This window comes from Callorhinus ursinus, unplaced genomic scaffold (genome assembly GCF_003265705.2).
Source record: "Callorhinus ursinus isolate GAN/ISIS: 27379988/994484 unplaced genomic scaffold, GSC_fseal_2.0 scaffold51, whole genome shotgun sequence".
Taxonomy (NCBI): Eukaryota; Metazoa; Chordata; class Mammalia; order Carnivora; family Otariidae; genus Callorhinus; species Callorhinus ursinus.
In genome coordinates, this window is record NW_027397113.1 from 4,498,946 (window position 1) to 4,516,429 (window position 17,484).

General features: G+C 38.5%; 1 protein-coding gene across 1 annotated transcript in view; it reads right to left on the reverse strand.

Moving 5' to 3' along the window:
* The window catches only part of TOP6BL (TOP6B like initiator of meiotic double strand breaks), a 105,741-nt gene that overhangs the window by 36,993 nt on the left and 51,264 nt on the right, over nucleotides 1-17,484 (reverse strand). The window contains exons 4-7 of the mRNA XM_073883416.1: nucleotides 9,527-9,609; nucleotides 2,489-2,572; nucleotides 1,049-1,104; nucleotides 330-401 (exon numbers count right to left, since the gene is read on the reverse strand). Of these exons, the coding sequence (XP_073739517.1) occupies nucleotides 330-401; nucleotides 1,049-1,104; nucleotides 2,489-2,572; nucleotides 9,527-9,609 (295 nt within the window). The remainder of the gene's footprint in view (nucleotides 1-329; nucleotides 402-1,048; nucleotides 1,105-2,488; nucleotides 2,573-9,526; nucleotides 9,610-17,484) is intronic.

Genomic DNA, 17,484 nt, shown 5'->3' on the forward strand with positions numbered 1-17,484 from the left:
CTAGCCAAGAGTTCAAGTAACTATCTAAAGTCATTCCTCCCTTCTCATATGTAAACAAGATTGAAATTAGCAGGGTTTGTTTTGTTTCATTTACAGATGGGAAAGAGAAGGCACATGTCCTTGGGTCAATTAGAATATATTCAAGGAGCCAGAAATAATAAGAGTTTTCAATAAAAATAGCTTCAAAGTTTTACTTCCACTTTTCTGACAGAATCTGATACCTGGCACTAAGAAATGATAAGTGAGGCTACTTTCAATTTCTACCCACATTCATACTCATAACAGGAGATTAAAACATGGAGAGGGACCACAATGCTTTTACCCTTCACCTCACATAATGCTGACAACTTATAACAAGAGCAATTCCATTCGATAGGTTCAAAGTGGGTTCATTCTTTGTCCTGCAAAGCAAAGAAAAAGCCATATGTCAGAGATTCTAAAACCAATCTTTACCTGATATAAATTTTGGCCCATGACTACCACCACCCTCAAAGATTACTAGAATTCAATAACCAATTAACCAAGGGGAAAATGGCAACTTTTAAGATCACCCACTCTAATGAGAGGAAAAGATGTGAAATGTTTAGATGAATCTACTGGCTCATTAAAAGCTAACATAGGAAAAGAAATCTATTCAATCTGAAAAAAAAATTAAAGCTAACATAGAATAAGAAAATGTGGGAGGTCTCAAAACTAGTTTCAGGGTTACTTTGGGTCAAGAAGTCAAACTGTGGGGCAGCTGGGTGGTGTAGTTGGTTGAGTATCCAACTCTTGATTTCAGCTCCTGTCACGATCTCAGGGTCATGAGATTGAGACTTTCCTGGAGCTCTGTGTCAGGCTCTGCGCTCAACATGGAGTCGGCTTGGGTTTCTCTTTCCCTCGGCCCCTCCCTCCCACACACAGGCTCGTGAGCTCTCACTCTCTCTAAAATAAATAAACAAATCTTAAAAAAAATTCAAACTGTGAAGCTACTAGAAACAGGACAATAATGACTGAGAAAAACTATAAAGCCACAGCATAAACTTAAGCCATGGATTTAAGGACTTACCCAAAGACTTCCATGGAAAGGACTCCATTCACCTTTACAGTGAAATTAAATTTAATCTGCAAAGTAAATGCGGTATGAGATTTAACATGAACCAGGACAGAGATTAAAAACTTCCATACTTAATTCCCAAAGGGGAAGATATTCTTTACAACCCCCTTTTTTCACTTGTACTTTCCCTAAACATAATTAACACATTAACATTTATCTGTGCTCAAATTCTGCATCTTAAATATACTAGGTCCTACACTTCAATTCCAAGTGGCCATAGATTATCAGTAAATCCTACCCTTCGTTCTCTGCTCTTCTCCCAATATTATTTCTCCTCCCCCTTAAAGGAACTATCAATTTTTCTCCCTATTCTTTCCATTGTTTTTGTACATAGAACATTCCATGCTTTTTTCTTTGCTTTTTCTTCCCCTGCCCCCATATGACTTTTGTCCTCCCTCCAATTTACTTCACTGTCCTAATTATTTCCTACCTTTGACCTACATTTTTCTTTCTATGTAACATAACGGGTAATAAAGGACTCTAGAGCCTGACTGCCTGAATTCAAACCCTTGCTCTGCAAGTTACTTAACCTCTGTACCATAGTTTCCTCAGCTATAAAATGGGAATGATGATGATAAAACCTACTTCACAAGGGCTGTTGCATGGGGTAAGTGAGTGAGTGTGTGGAAAGCACTCAGAATAGTGACTGGCATAATAAGCAGTGAACCCTGCTGAAGACAGAAAAAGTAGAAAGCTAGCAAGAGAAAAAAAGGAGAAGTTATAAAGCATACTTAATGGTGTGCATTCCTATAAACATACCTAACTATAGCTAATAATAAAAATTATAGCTCTCCAAAGTTTGAAGTACTTTATCAAAATTTCCTGATTTGCTCTTCTAGTCACTTTGGAGAAGAAGGAGATAGTCAGCAAGGTTTATTATCCAGGTTTAATAGAAAAATGAAGCACAGAGGAAGAAAAAAAATGTTATCTAAACTGGGCGCCTGGGTGGCTCAGTCATTTAAGCGTCTGCCTTCGGCTCAAGTCATAATCTCAGGGTCCTGGGATGGAGGTCCACATCAGGTTCCCTGTTCAGCTGGAAGCCTGCTTCTCCCTCTCCCACCCCCCTGCTTGTGTTCCCTCTCTCGCTGTGTCTCTCTCTGTCAAATAAATAAAATCTTAAAAAAAATGTATCTAAACTGATATAATAAAACAGTAAGGAAGTAAAAACAAGAACCCAAAGAAAGCTCTATATCCAAGGGCTCTTAGCTATGTCACATGACCAACATCAACTCTGTGTTAGGGACAAAGAAATCAAATCAATTCAATATTAAAAGTTGTAATCATTATCATGAAAAGAAAGAGGACCAACCATATCCTTTCATGTCCTACAGAGTAGAGGTCTCCTGAAAACATATGACAAGAGAAGCATCACTGTGCAAAAGAACAGCTTACCTTAGGGTGTACCATGACAATTTTATGTAAAAAATTCTTTATCACCAAACTATCTGTCATCAAAGTTCTGGGCTTTTCATCAACCTGTAACAATACAACAAAAACATCCACCACAAATACACAAACACAGGAGCACAAATGAATTAAATTATGGTATTTCTTGAGGCACCTGGGTGGTACAGTCGGTTGAGCATTTGACTCTTGGTTTCAGCTCAGGTCATGATCTCAGGGTGGTGAGATCAAGCCCCATGTCCGGCTCCGCGTGGAGTCTACTTAAGATTCTCTCTCCCTCTCCCTCTGCCCCTCCCTGCCTCTCTAAAATAAATAAATAAAATTTTAAATAAATAAATAATGGTATTTCTTCCTATAAAGGTAACTTACCCCTCAGAAAGCGTTTCAGACTTCCAAGGGGAAACACCTTTGGATCCAAGAATTGGACATAAAAGGCAATCTAATAATTAGCTATCCTTTCTTGGACTAAACTATTTCATGGAACTTCAGGAGACACATGAACAAAGATCAGAGTAAAACCCACAATTCAAAACCACCTTTTGGAACAAATATAGAAGTAATTCAGACTGGAACAAAGAAGAGTAACTCTATCTTAGCTCTACCAACCTGATGTGAGTTGATCTGTATTAAGGATGGAGTGAAAGGAGCAGACACTAAAAGGAACTATTTTTTAACATCAATCCATTTAGCTAATCATTTTTTTTTTTTTTTAGGAAAAGCTGTAAAGCAAAAAGCTCACAAGTCAGAAGACCTGTGTTCTAGTACTGGCTCTATAAAAGTTACTTAAGTAACCATGAAAAGAAAATCACTTAATTGCTCTGAATTTTGTTTACTAATCTGTAAAACAGCGATAAAAGTTACCCATTCTAGGGGCACCTGGGTAGCGTAGTCAGTTAAGCGTCTGCCTTCAGCTCCGGTCATGATCTCAGGGTCCTGGGATTGAGCCCCATGTTGGGCTTCCTGATCAGCAGGGAGTCTGCTTTTCCCTCTCCCTCTGTGTCTCCCCATCACTTGTGCATTCTCTCTCTCTCTCTAATAAATAAATAAATAAATAATCTTAAAAAGAAAAAGTTACCCATTCCACCTCACAGAACTGTTTTAAGGATCAGGTAATAATCTTTAAGTATATATTATACATGGCAACAACAGTAGATATCACTTGTTGAATGCCTACTACGTAGCAAGCATTGTGCAGGTCTTATATCAACATTACCTCACAACAATCCTGGAGGCAGGTACTACTATCCTTTCTTTGTAGATTGTTTTTTTAAACAAGACTCAGAGAAGTTAAGCAACTTGCCTAAGGTTACCCAGCTGTTCAGTGATAGAGCCAGAATTTGACCCTAAGTCTGTCTAATACCAATTGTCCATACTCTTTCCAATATACCCAGGTACCTCCCTACAAATATAATAAAATTTATAATTTAATGAGGGCTTTCTGTATTCCAGGAATGGAGCTAAAGTATCTTACTTATATTACCTCATTTACCCCTCACAAAAGCCCTATTAGGTACATATAACCCACATTTTATGGATGAAAAAAAAAATGAGTCTCAAAGAGGTCAATTTTCTCAAGGTTACCAAATCTGGCTCCAAAGCTTTAGTATTAACCACTCTCCTATAATGACTCACTATATTTAATAGAGTGTCCCTAAAACCAAAGTTATAAGGAGTCTTTTAGAAAATGGAGAGTCTAGGAAAATGAGAAGAAATAGAGTAAAAAAATCAGTAAGTTCTTATTGGTGGCTCCGAGAATACAGAGCCATGTAGTAGGAACACATTAAAGAAAAAAATGGTCCTAGACCTCAACATATCATAACACAATGAGGAAGAAACAGAAAGAACAAATTACTATAATACTTTTTGTAAGTACACTGAAAATGAGATCAAGAAGTATGCAATGAGTGGGGAAAATTAGATTATTATAGAATCATTACAAAAAATTATCAGAAAAGTAGATGAGAATTGTTAGAAAATTCTGGAAACAGATTTAGGATTATTCATGCATGTATACAGTAGTGATTAAACAGTAACTGCAGCATACATATCAGTCACATCCTTCATTTAAAAAATTTTACTATAGGGTCGCCTGGGTGGCTCAGTCGGTTAAAAGTGTCCGACTCTTCATCTCAGCTCAGGTCTTTTTTTTTTTTTTAAGATTTTATTTATTTTTTTGTCAGAGAGAGAGCACACAAGCAGGGGGGGAAGCAGGCAGAGCAGGTACAGGGAGAAGCAGGCTCTCTGCCAAGCAAGGAGCCTGATGTGGGACTCGATTCCAGGACCTTGGGATCATGACCTGAGCCGAAGGCAGACACTTAACCGACTGAGCCACCCAGGCATCCTTCAGCTCAGGTCTTGATCTCAGGGTCGTGAGTTCAAGCCCTGTGTTGGGCTCCATGCTAGGTGGGGAGCCTACTTTAAAAAAAAAAAAAAAAACTTTATAATAAAATGTTCAAATAGTAGAAAAGCAATGATCTCTTCAAAGCATTTTCTGTACTTAGCACTTACAAAACAACTTCTTGGAACAGTTTCAAACTTCTGTAGCCTTGGTTATTATAGGGTACATCACAGAAAGGGCTAATTAAATCTAGCAGTAAAGCAACCAAGTGAAAATTCCTTGAGCGGCTACCAGAGAGGGGCTACAATTAATAATGATGAGAGCTACCACTTATTGAACACCTGCTACATGCCAAACAGTTTATATGCAAGTAGGAAATATCCCCCATTTTATTTATGAGAATAATGAGACTAAATAAGCTGTTTAATTTGTCCAAGGTCACACATAGCTAGTTAAGTGGCAGAACTGGGATTCAAACCTAAATCTAACTTCAAAGCCCACGCAATGCTGTCTCTCCAAGGAAGTTTATTATCTGTGCATATAGCTTTCAGAATTGGATATTATGTAATCTATCATCACTTTTATGGAGGCTGACAGGCAATGCTTATGCAAACTACTGAATTACCCACTCAAAACACTTAATGGAGTTTATTATGTAACCTGGGCCTGCAGAGGTAAATAAAACAATCTGAATTTGAAGAGTTCACAGTTAAGTAGAAGAGAAAGACAAATAAATAATGTATATGACAATGTGAAAAGTCCTATGATTTACATATATTAAGAAATGCTAAAGAAACACACAAGAACGACTGGTACCTAATCCAGACTGAGAAGATAAAGTGACCGAATACCATGTCAGCAGAGGATAGTTAACATAAAGCAAATAGCTCCTTTTAAAATCTATTCATAAATTACTGAAAGAGAACGAAAATGTATGTGTCTATGTCTACAAAGTCTTTTAAAGCCTTTTAGAGTTGGGTGTTAGAAACCCAGTACCCCAGCCTGACATACATATAGAAGCAGTGAATTTACTTCAGTGTTGTTAGGAAAACATAGATGCTGCCAGCCCTGGGCAGCAGAAACCATTACTGAATCATATGTTCCAGCTTTCACCTTAGAATACAAATCTAATTATATCACAGATAATATCAGAGCTGTTTTTTTTTTTTAAGATTTTATTTATTTATTTGACAGAGAGAGAGCGAGAGCAGGAACACAAGCAGGGGGAGTGGGAGAGGGAGAAGCGGGCTCTCTGCTGAGCAGGGAACCCGATGTGGCTCAGTCCCAGGACCCTGGGATCATGACCTGAGCCGAAGACAGATGCTTAACGACTGAGCCACCCAGGCGCCCATATCAGAGCTGTTTTCTATTTTCAAATTGAACTTAGGTTGTCATGGGCCCTATATGACTGTCCAGAAGAAAGTCAATCTGTGCCTCTGTCTCTTCCTGTCTCTAGTTAAATAGGTATACAGAGAAATAGAGATAAATATGAAGATATGTTTGTAGAAATACATGTACCTCCACCAATTTTATCACTTACTATTATGACAAAAATAAATATAAAAATGGATAAAGCTTTCAAGATCTTGTAAAATCAAATTGTTTTTGGAGGGACGTGTTACCCAGCCGATTGGACCCCAAGATGCAGGACTGACTCTGAGCATAAACACAAGACCTTGGATCTCTCCTAAATGAAGTTCTCTTCAGTATTCCCTGGGATAGGCTCTCCTTACATGCCCAAAGCAGTGGATCATTTATTATGGCTTTTTCATGGATGTCTCCATTCACTAGCTTCCACTATGAACCTTGCTACTTGACTCTTCTCCCCATTTGAGGTATATATGATGAACTTGTTCACAATCTCCCCCTTCACTTCTCACTCTCTTCATTCAAATATCTTTTAAATAGCTGCACAGTACCAGAGACAATGAGATGTAATGGAACAAGCACTTTCAGGGAACTCTTGTTCCTGTTCCTTTAAGGTCATACTGCTTTTTGCCACTTCTCATCTATTGCTCAGCAGGCAATGAGCTCACGTTTCCTCAGCACTTTAAGACCCACCATCAACTGGGCTACTTCCACATCCAAGTTGATGGCCTAAGGAACAACTTAGTCTCACAATTTCCTGACCTCTTCAACTCCACTGACCTTGACATCCATGCATTTCCAGCCACCTATTTCCATGGCCATAGTTTGGAACTGTACCATTCTAAAAACCTGAAACTGAAATGCCTCACTCTTATGTGAAAAGACGCACACCAAGATGTTAACAGTGGCTACCACAATTAAGTCAAATTATCTGGGGCGCCTGGGTGGCTCAGTCGTTGAGTGTCTGCTTTTGGCTTGGGTCATGATCCCAGGGTCCTGGGATCAAGCCCCGCATCAGGCTCCCTGCTCAGTGGGAAGCATGCTTCTCCCTCTCCCACTCCCCCTGCTTGTGTTCCCTCTCTCGCTGTCTCTCTCTCTGTCAAATAAATAAATAAAATCTTTTTAAAAAAAAATCAAATTATCTGTGTTCTAAATGCTCTCTTTGATTTTCCTGAGGGAAACAGGAGCTTTTTCAATAAGGAGAAAAATAAGACAAACTCTGTAAGTCTGAAGACAACTTCCTATTCTTTCAAGTCTTTGAACCCCTTATATCCAGAAAATCTGTTTTCAGTCTCATCAAGACCTCCAGACCTTGGACACTTCCCATTGTGTTAGGTACCCTTCCTCTATGTTATATACCCTACCTCTATCATGATACATATTACACTGTATTGTAATTATTTGTATGCTTATCTTTTATCAAGTAATGTGTCTTGGGACTCTGTACCTTCAACATCTAGCACAGTGCGGCCGACTTGAACAAACACAGGTTCCTGAATGAGTGAATAAATATTTAAACAGACCTGATTAAAATGAGTAAGACTTTAGTTCAAATTCTAATTCTGTCACTTAACTTTCATATGACCTTGGATAAGTCAATCGAACTCTCTGAATCTCAGGGTTCTTATATCTGTAAAATGGGGTGATAATCCCTGTTCTATCCACTTCATAGAGTTGTCAGGAGCCTTAAATAATATATATAAATGTTAGTCATAAAAATTATTCTTTGTTTAAACTGGCTAAAACACATGATCTCCTTTTCTAGAACTGCTTTCCTTGGTTCACTGAAATCAGCCTTTTTTTTTTAAGTGCTACTTGAAATTAATAGTTTCAAAGCTGACTAACCATTAATTGCTCCAGATATTTTTACCCATCATTTCCCTAAAGAAGATAAGGCACAGCCAGGGATATCTATTGTCGCAGTACTGCACCCATTTCCTTTGACAAGGAGCATATAATTGTCCAAACACAAAGAAAGGCCTCCCAAATGCTTCTTGGGAGAATGTTTAAAGTACTCTAGTTCTGGGGCTCCTGAGTGGCTCAGTCAGTTAAGCAACTGCCTTTGGCTCAGGTCATGATCTCCGGGTCCTAGGCTCAAGCCCCTCATTGGGCTCCCTGTTCAGCGGGGAGTCAGCCTCTCCCTCTCCCTCTGCCCAAACCCCAGCCCCCTGCCCCGTGCTCTCTGTCAAATCTCTCTCTCTTTTTTAAGATTTTATTTATTTATTTCACAGAGAAGAGAGAGCACAAGCAGGGGGAGCAGCAGAGGGAGAAGGAGAAGCAGGCTTTCTACTGAGCAGGGAGCCTGATGCGGGGCTTGATCCCAGGACCCTGGGATCATGACCTGAGCTGAAGGCAGACGCTTAACCGGCTGAGCCACCCAGGTGCCCCTAAATAAAGTCTTAAAAAAATAAAATATTCTAATTCTTTATGTCTCCACAGACTCAAAGGAAAGAAAGATAGGGGATCAGAGAATTGTTAAAGGGAATGGAGAACTTAACTGTCACTCTCATAAATCTGAGCTACAGATAAATCAATAAAGATCTTTAAACCAACCTAATAAAAATGTATCCAAATAGGATCTGCACTGAGAATCCATTTTTATTTTCTTTTTCAGGAGATCCAAATTCAAATAATGGCTTGTTTCAGTGGTTCTCAAATTTATCTGCATATTAGGAATCATCTGGGATTTTTTTTCCATCTGGGATTTCAAAAATATTCCAAAGCCCAGGCCACATCAGTATGGACTGAACTGTGTCTCCCAAAATTCACACATTGAAGCCCTTGCCCCCTATGTGACTGTACTTGGAGAGAGAGCCTTAAAGACATATTAAATGAGGTCATAAACGTGGAGCCCTAATCTGATAGGACAGGTGTCCTTATAAGAAGAGAAAGATACCACAGAGCTCTCTCTCCACATACAGAGGAAAGGCCATGTGAGGGAACAATGACAAGCCACTTTAATCTTAAACTTCTAGCCTCCAAAATTACGAGGAAAGAAGTTTCTACTGTTTAACCACCCAATCCATGTTTTTGTTTTTTGTTTTTTAATGACAACCTCAGCAAACTAATCCAGCACCCTAGACCAATTAAATCACAACCTCTTGGAGTGGGACACAAATACCAGTATTTTGGAAGTTACCAAGTGTTTTAACATCTGCACAGAGAAGTTCGGGAACCAATGCCTTATTTCATTTCAACTTGGAACTGTGATGGACCTAGGCTTTACTGATTTGTAGAAAAATAAGATTAAAAATTAAGACATCAGCAATTTACAGAACCACAATAAAACCTGCCTCAAAAATCATCTGGAATGGTGTTACCCCTGATATGTCCTGAGAACAGCTGGCTTCCTCTGAAGTCCAATTCAGTTTTGCAGAGAATCCGGGCAGTACAGATTGTATTTCTGTGTAGGAAGAAATGGCGACAAAAAGAAAAAGCAGTTTGGATAATCACCAGAATTTCTGGAATTGTTTATTAAACTGATGAGCCAAGAAAGCATTTCCCTGATGAAAAGATTATGTGCAAAATTTAAAATATGACTGGAAGTGGCTATGCATCAGCAAATTGCTTGAACATTTAGAATTACTTTATGTGGTTAAGACATTTGATCTCGTGTTTTCAATTTTTCACATTTGCTAAATCAATTTGTATGTTCAGTTAATTTCCACAAGGTCATGTCCAAAGCCAGAAATCTTCAAAGCTGATAGCTCTAGCTTATATTCTTGTATTTTTTAATAAATTACCTCATTATTTAATAAACACAAATCCAGTAAGTGAGCTAATTTAGAACTGAAAGCAGAAAAATTCAAGAATGACCCTCTCAAGCATTTACCTAATACAGTATGTCTGCTAACAACATACTGTATTTATGGCAGACTTTAACAAAGTAAAGGCAGTCTTTAACAAAGTAAAGCAAATTCTTGCTAATTTAATTCATAAGTTAACCATTTGGTGTATTTACATACGTGGACTTAGAACTATCTTTCCACAAAGCACCAACAGGTCCTGAATCATCAAAATTGGCATCATGTTCCTTTCTGTACCTTGGCACTCATAAAGGAAAAAAAAACAAATCTCCCATTCTATAAAATGTTATCTCTTATTTCCCCCCTAAAGTACTATTATAATAAAGAATTACAGATGAATAAAGAGAGCTTCCAGTCTCTGCAAGCTCTACCTTGTAAATGAGGTTGACAATTCTGATATTATATAAGAATTCAACTTTAAAAACCTAACAAAATACATCCTAATAGCACAACTTTCTCCTATAGCATTCATACTACATATCTAATAAAGCTTTAACCATCTCAAAAAGTATGGACATTAACAAGATCAAGTACTAGCTATCAATCTTAATGGGTAGTATTTTTCTTGCCATTATTTATTTTTCAAATATAATTCAGTCATAAAGCATGGGATAATATAGCAGCAAGGTTATGCTACACTGAAGTTGAGTGAACTTGGCACTGAACCAAGATGCCTTGCATCAGTCTTCAGTTTTACCACTTACCAACTTTCTGACCTTAGGTGACCCCCTTTTTACTGTGATTAAATTACCTGTGAAATAAGAAAAAACTTGTTCCTGAATCCTACCTTGTCTTTGAAGTATTGATACAGTGAAGTATGGGGAAAACATGTAGATATGTGAGAAGAAGTCTTTTTTTTTTTTTTAAGATTTTATTTATTTATTTGACACAGAGAGAGGAAGAGCAGGAACACAAGCAGAGGGAGAGGGAGAGGGAGAAGCAGGCTCCCCGCGGAGCAGGGAGCCCGATGCGGGGCTCGATCCCCGGACCCTGGGATCATGACCTGAGCCGAAGGCAGACGCTTAACGACTGAGCCACCCAGGCGCCCCATGTGAGAAAAAGTCTTGTCAATAACTAAATTCTCCAGAAATCTTAACAACAATTTAAATGTGTGGTGATTTGAGGGAAATCAATTTCAATTGCCTCTCTTCATACACACATACACACAAATCAAAATCCAGATGGATTGACTAGAGTTAAATGTGAAAGGCAGAACAATAAAACTAAATAAAAGCCTATTTCAAGATAAGTTGAGCATATGTTGAAACTGCATCTTCCCATTCAAACACATAAAAGGATAAAACAGATATTTTTAAGTATTTAATTTAGAGTCTAGTTAGTTAACATACAGTGTAATATTAGTTTCAGGTGTACAATATAGTGATTCAACATCCATACATCATCCGGTGCCCATCACAACAAGTGCGGTCCTTAATCCCCATCACCTTTAAAATTATTAATAAATACATAGTCATGGTAAGAAAAACAGAGAAATCTTTATAGACCAGAAGTGGAGAGGTATATTTCCCTCATCTTCAGAAAGGAAAAAGAAAGAGAATCTACAGTGGTAGGAAAGGACCAAAGATGCACACCATTTTTGGGGCTTGGACTAGGGAAAAAAACATGGGGCTAATATTGGAACAGCCACAGATTTAAGAGCAAGATCCACACAGGCCACACATAGGAGATCTAAACAAAGAACCAAAACATGAACAAAGGCCAGAGATTTTTCACCTGCCTACCAGAGAGTTGGTTAAAGCCAAGTGATGCTAGTAGCATCAATGATGCAAGTTGAGGGCCTTAACAGCTATGTCATACAAATGGAAAAAGACTCAGAACTATATAATCTATTAAAATGCAAGAACTTTGCATCTTGCCACTCAAGCAAAATTTAATCTAATATATATATACATATAGATAGATAGATAGATAATATATATTATATATAATACTGCAAGATTAGAGCTCACGTAACAGAGAACCTCCTACTGGAAGCCTGTCAATGCAGGATGTGTTCAAAACAAATAAATAATGGACAATTAACTCTTAACTAAAAGTTACCAACCAACAAAGATCAATACCATGAAAGATGTGACACTGATACTAATAAAACTTGTACATGAGGAGGGACGCCTGGGTGGCTCAGTCGGTTAAGCATCTGCCTTCGGCTCAGGTCATGATCCCAAGGTCCTGGGATCGAGTCCCGCATCAGGCTCCCTGCTCGGCCGGGCACTTGCTTCTCCCTCTGCCTGCTCTGCCTGCCCCTTCCCCTGTTGGTGTGTGCTCTCTCTGACAAATAAATAAAATCTTTAAAAAAACCCAACTTATACATGAGGAAACAGAATTAACAAAACAATCTGAAAAGGAAACTATCAACAAACCAAAAGGCAACATATTCTAACTAGAATTTAAATTAAAAAAATTTAAAAATTAAAAAAAAATTAAATTAGGGGCGCCTGGGTGGCTCAGATGGTTAAGCATCTGCCTTCGGCTCAGGTCATGATCTCAGGATCCTGGGATCGAGCCCTGCATCAGGCTCCCTGCTTGGCAGGAAGCCTGCTTCTCCCTCTCCCTCTACTGTTCCCCTGCTTGTATTCTCTCACTCTGTCAAATAAATAAATAAAACCTTTAAAAAATTAAATTAAAAAGGCAACCTACTGAATGAAAGGAGACATTTATAAATGATATGCCTGATAGTGGGTTGATATCCAAAATAAATAAAGAACACCAAAAAACCCACAAATAATTCAATTAAAAATGGGCAGAAGACCTGAATAGACATTTTTCCAAAAAAGACATACAGATAGCCAACAGACACATGAAAAGATGTTCAACATCACTCATCATCAAGGAAATGCAAATCAAAACCACAATAAAATATCACCTTACACCTGTCAGAATGGCTCAAATGAAAAATAAGAAATAATGTGGCAGGAATATGGACAAAAAGGAACTCTCATGCACTGTTTGTGGGAAAGTAAATTGGTTGGTATATCCACTGTTGAAAACAATATGGTGTTTCCTCAACAAATTAAAAATAGAACTACCATATGATCCAATAATTCCACTACTGGGTATTTACACAAAGAAAAGGAAAAAACTAAATAAAAAAAAATATGCACCCCTATGTTTACTGCAGCATTATTTACAATGGCCAAGATACAGAAGCAACCCAAATGTCCACTGATAGATGAATGAATAAAGATGTGGTACACACACACACACACACACACACACACACACACACAGTGGAATATTACACAGCCATAAAAATCACATCCATTTGTGACAACAAATAACTTAGACTGAGAAAGACAAATACCATATAAATTTCACTCATAACTGGAATCTAAAAAAACAAATGAACAAACAGAATCATAAATAACAGAGAACAAATGATGGTTGCTAGAGGGGAAGCGAGATGGGCAAAATGGGTGATGGGGAATAAGAGTTACAGGCTACTGGTTATAGAATGAATAGGTTATGGAAATAAAAGGTACAGCATAGGGAATATAGTCAATGATGCTGTAATAGTGTTGTATGGTGACAGATGGTAGCTACACTTGTGCTGAGCATAGCATAACATATACAGATGCTGAGTCACTATGCTGTATACCTGAAACTAATGTAACACTGTGTGTCAACCATACTCAAAAAAGTTTTTTGAAAAAGAATATACTGCCAGCAATGAAACAGAAAGTTTAAGGGGGGAAAACCCTGGTAGAAATTTTAGAAATTAAAGATACAGTATTTGAAATGAAAATGTTATGGAAGGCAGATTAGTGACTGGAAAAGAATACATTTAAAAGAAGGTAGTACTTCAATCTTTCATAGCAGCATGATTCATAGTAGGCAACAGTGGAAACAACCTAAGTGTCCATCAAAAATAAACAGATTAACAAAATATGCAATATTGTTCAGCCATAAAAATAAATTAAGTACTGTTACATGCTACAACATGGATGAATCTGAAAAACATTATGCTTAATGAAAGAATTCATTAGACAAGGGGCGCCTGGGTGGCTCAGTTGGTTAAGCGTCTGCCTTCGGCTCAGGTCATGATCCCATGGTCCTGGGACTGAGCCCTGCATCAGGCTCCCTGCTCAGACAGGAGCCTGCTTCTCCTTCTCCCTCTGCCATTCCCCCTGCTTGTACTCTCTGGCTCTCTCTATCTCTCTGTCAAATAAATAAATAAAATAGAAAGAAACAAAGAAAGAAACAAAGACAGACAGACAAAAGTCTACATATTGTATTATTTCATTTATAGGAAATGTCCAAAATAGGCAAATCCATAAAGACATTAAGGATAGATTTTAAAAGGACATAAAACACTAAAAAATTTAAATTAAAAAATAGGTCCAGAATAAATAACAACTGAGAATTATAACAAAGACCGATGTGGGCACCTGGGTGGCTCAGATGCTTAAGCGTCTGCCTTCGGCTCAGGTCACGATCCCAGGGTTCTGGGATCGAGGCCTGCATCGGGCTCCCTGCTGGGCGGGGAGCCTGCTTCTCCCTCTGCCTCTGCCTCTCTCCCTCTCTCTCTGACTCTCATGAATTAAAAAAAAAAAAAAAATTAACAAAGACCGATGTAAGTACTGTTTGAATAAATTTACCAAATGCCAGGCATGATAACTTTCTTTTTTATTTTTTTTTTTAAATTTTTTTTATAGATTTTATTTATTTATTTGAGAGAGAGAATGAGATAGAGAGAGAGCACGAGAGGGAAGAGAGTCAGAGGGAGAAGCAGACTCCCTGCTGAGCAGGGAGCCCGATGCGGGACTCGATCCCGGGACCCCAGGATCATGACCTGAGCTGAAGGCAGACGCTTAACCAACTGAGCCACCCAGGCGCCCGATAACTTTCTTTTTTAAAAAAGGCACAGGGGCGTCTGGGTGGCTCAGTCAGTTAAGCGACTGCCTTCAACTCAGGTCATGATCCTGGAGTTCCGGGATCAAGTCCCATATCAGGCTCCCTGCTCAGCGGGGAGTCTGCTTCTCCCTCTGACCCTCTTCCCTCTTGTGCTCTCTGTCTCTCATTCTCTCTCAAATAAATAAATAAAATCTTTAAAAAAAAATAAAAAACAAAAAAGGCACAAAAAAGTCACAGAGCTGAACATACCACGATGAAACCCAGAATAACAAAGATAAAGAGAAAATCCTAAACTCTACAAAAGAGAAGGAAATTGTCCCAAAGAAACATGAGTTAGACTTCTTATTGGCAATACTAGATGCCAGAAAATTAAGTACTATTGTCAAAGACCAGAAAAAAATTAACTTTGAATCTGGACTTTTAAGAGAATCAAACCATCGGGGCACCTGGGTGGTTCAGGTGGTTGAGCAACTGCCTTCGGCTCAGGTCATGATCCTGGAAACCCGGGATCAAGTCCTGCATCAGGTTCCCTGCTCAGCAGGGAGTCTGCTTCTCCCTCTGACCCCCCTCCCTCTCATGTTCTCTCTCTCTCTCTCTCAAATAAATAAATAAAATCTTTAAAAAAAAGTTTATGGGGCGCCTGGGTGGGCTCAGTTGGTTAAGCAACTGCCTTCAGCTCAGGTCATGGTCCTGGAGTCCCGGGATCGAGTCCCGCATTGGGCTCCCTGCTCAGCGAGGAGCCTGCTTCTCCCTCTAATCCTCCCCCCTCTCATGTACTCTCTCTTTCATTCTCACTCTCTCAAATAAATAAATTTAAAAAAAGTTTAAAAAAAGAGAATCAATCATTAAAGACTGAGAAATTTTAAATGTTATGTTCTACAAGTTCTTGATGAAGAAAGAACTAAATAAACTAAATAAACCAGCATGACCACTCAAAAACGAGTTTAAATTTGCACCTTTTTGGGGGCATCTGGGTGGCTCAGGCTGTTAAGCATCTGTCTTCAGCTCAGGTCATGATCCCAGGGTCCTGGGATCGAACGCCACATCGGGCTCCCTGCTCAGTGGGGAGTCTGCCTTGCCCTCTCCCCCTGCCCCTCCCCCCTGCTCATGTTCTCTCTCTCTCTCTCTCAAATAAATAAATAAAATCTTTAAAAATTTTTTGTACTTTTTGCTGAGATACTGTGGGGATAAGGAAGAAATAATTATATCATCAACAATATCAAACGATATCTTCACTTAACTCAACTGTTAAAGATGAAGTAGCAAAATTTCAATCATGTGGCAATGTGAACATACATCAAAACAATATACTGAAACTTCTCTGTCCAACAATGATGAAATAACAGGTACCAAATCAGCCCTCCCACCAAAAGCTACTATAAAACATATGAGTCAGCTGTTTTCAGGCACTGGATAAGATGTAGCCCAAGACTGTGATCCCTGACAAAGGAAAAACTCCTGAGGTGAATCATAGGATTGCCCTGGATGTCTACTTGTGGAAATTTTCTTATCCACTGAGCAGGGACCCAGAATTCAAGCAGAGTACAGTGGTTCCAGTTAAGCTGAGGAGACACAGAACAGAGTTAAGAGTTGCCAAAGTACCTGCAATCTATAAGGCAGGGCACTGGAGGGGAGGGACCTATGCAGAAGTGGGTACTGAAAGTCTGTGTGGGAGCTCCCCATGAGTCATTGGCCAAAAGGTGGACTATGCACGTACAGGTGAGACTATATAAAATTTCCCAGAGAGCAGCTGCAGTGGAGTTGAGAATGGAACAAGATATAAGTGGTCAAGCAGTACTAGAAAATGTTGGCTTTCAGGTCCAACCAGAATGGAGAGACCTTGATAAAACTGATGGTATCCAGCTAAGAGGCCAAAAAGGTAAGGCTTTAGAAGGAAAAAAAAAAATTTTTTTTTGTAGATGGAAATCTGCTCCTGACCTACCCTAAAAAAACAAAACAAAACAAAACAAAAGACAAGCCTCAACAAGATCCACAGAAAAGATAATTTGGAGGTTGAGTGGTATCAAGTTAGAGGAGTTTGGAATGACTTGGGTTTCTACATATCAACTCTATAAAATGTACAAAAACAAGCCAACACAGGGTTAAGGTGATTAGCCTGCTAGAACAAAAATCAACACTCTTCAGAGGTAAAACAGAATATAAAATATGAACACATTACCCCATATAAAGTAAGGATTTACTGGACATGCAAAGAAAAAAAATGTAACTTGCAAGAAAAAAAAAGCAGTAAAAAAATACCCAAGCCTGTAATAGATGTTACATTTAGGAGAGACTTTAAAGCACAAACTAGTATAAATATGTTCAAAGACAAAGGTAGCTTAAATGAGTCAACTAATAGGAAATGTCAGCCGAGAAATGTACACTGTAAAAAAATAACCAAATGGAAATTCTACAACTGAAAAGTTCAATAACTGAAATGAAGAATTTTCTGGACAGTTTTAATAGATTAGATATGAAAGCAGAATCAGTGAAATTATTGAAAACAAAGAACAAAAATTATCCAATCTGAACAAGAGAGGAAAAGAGATTGAAGAAAACTGAATAGTATCTTAAAGACCTATGGAACAATACCAACCAGT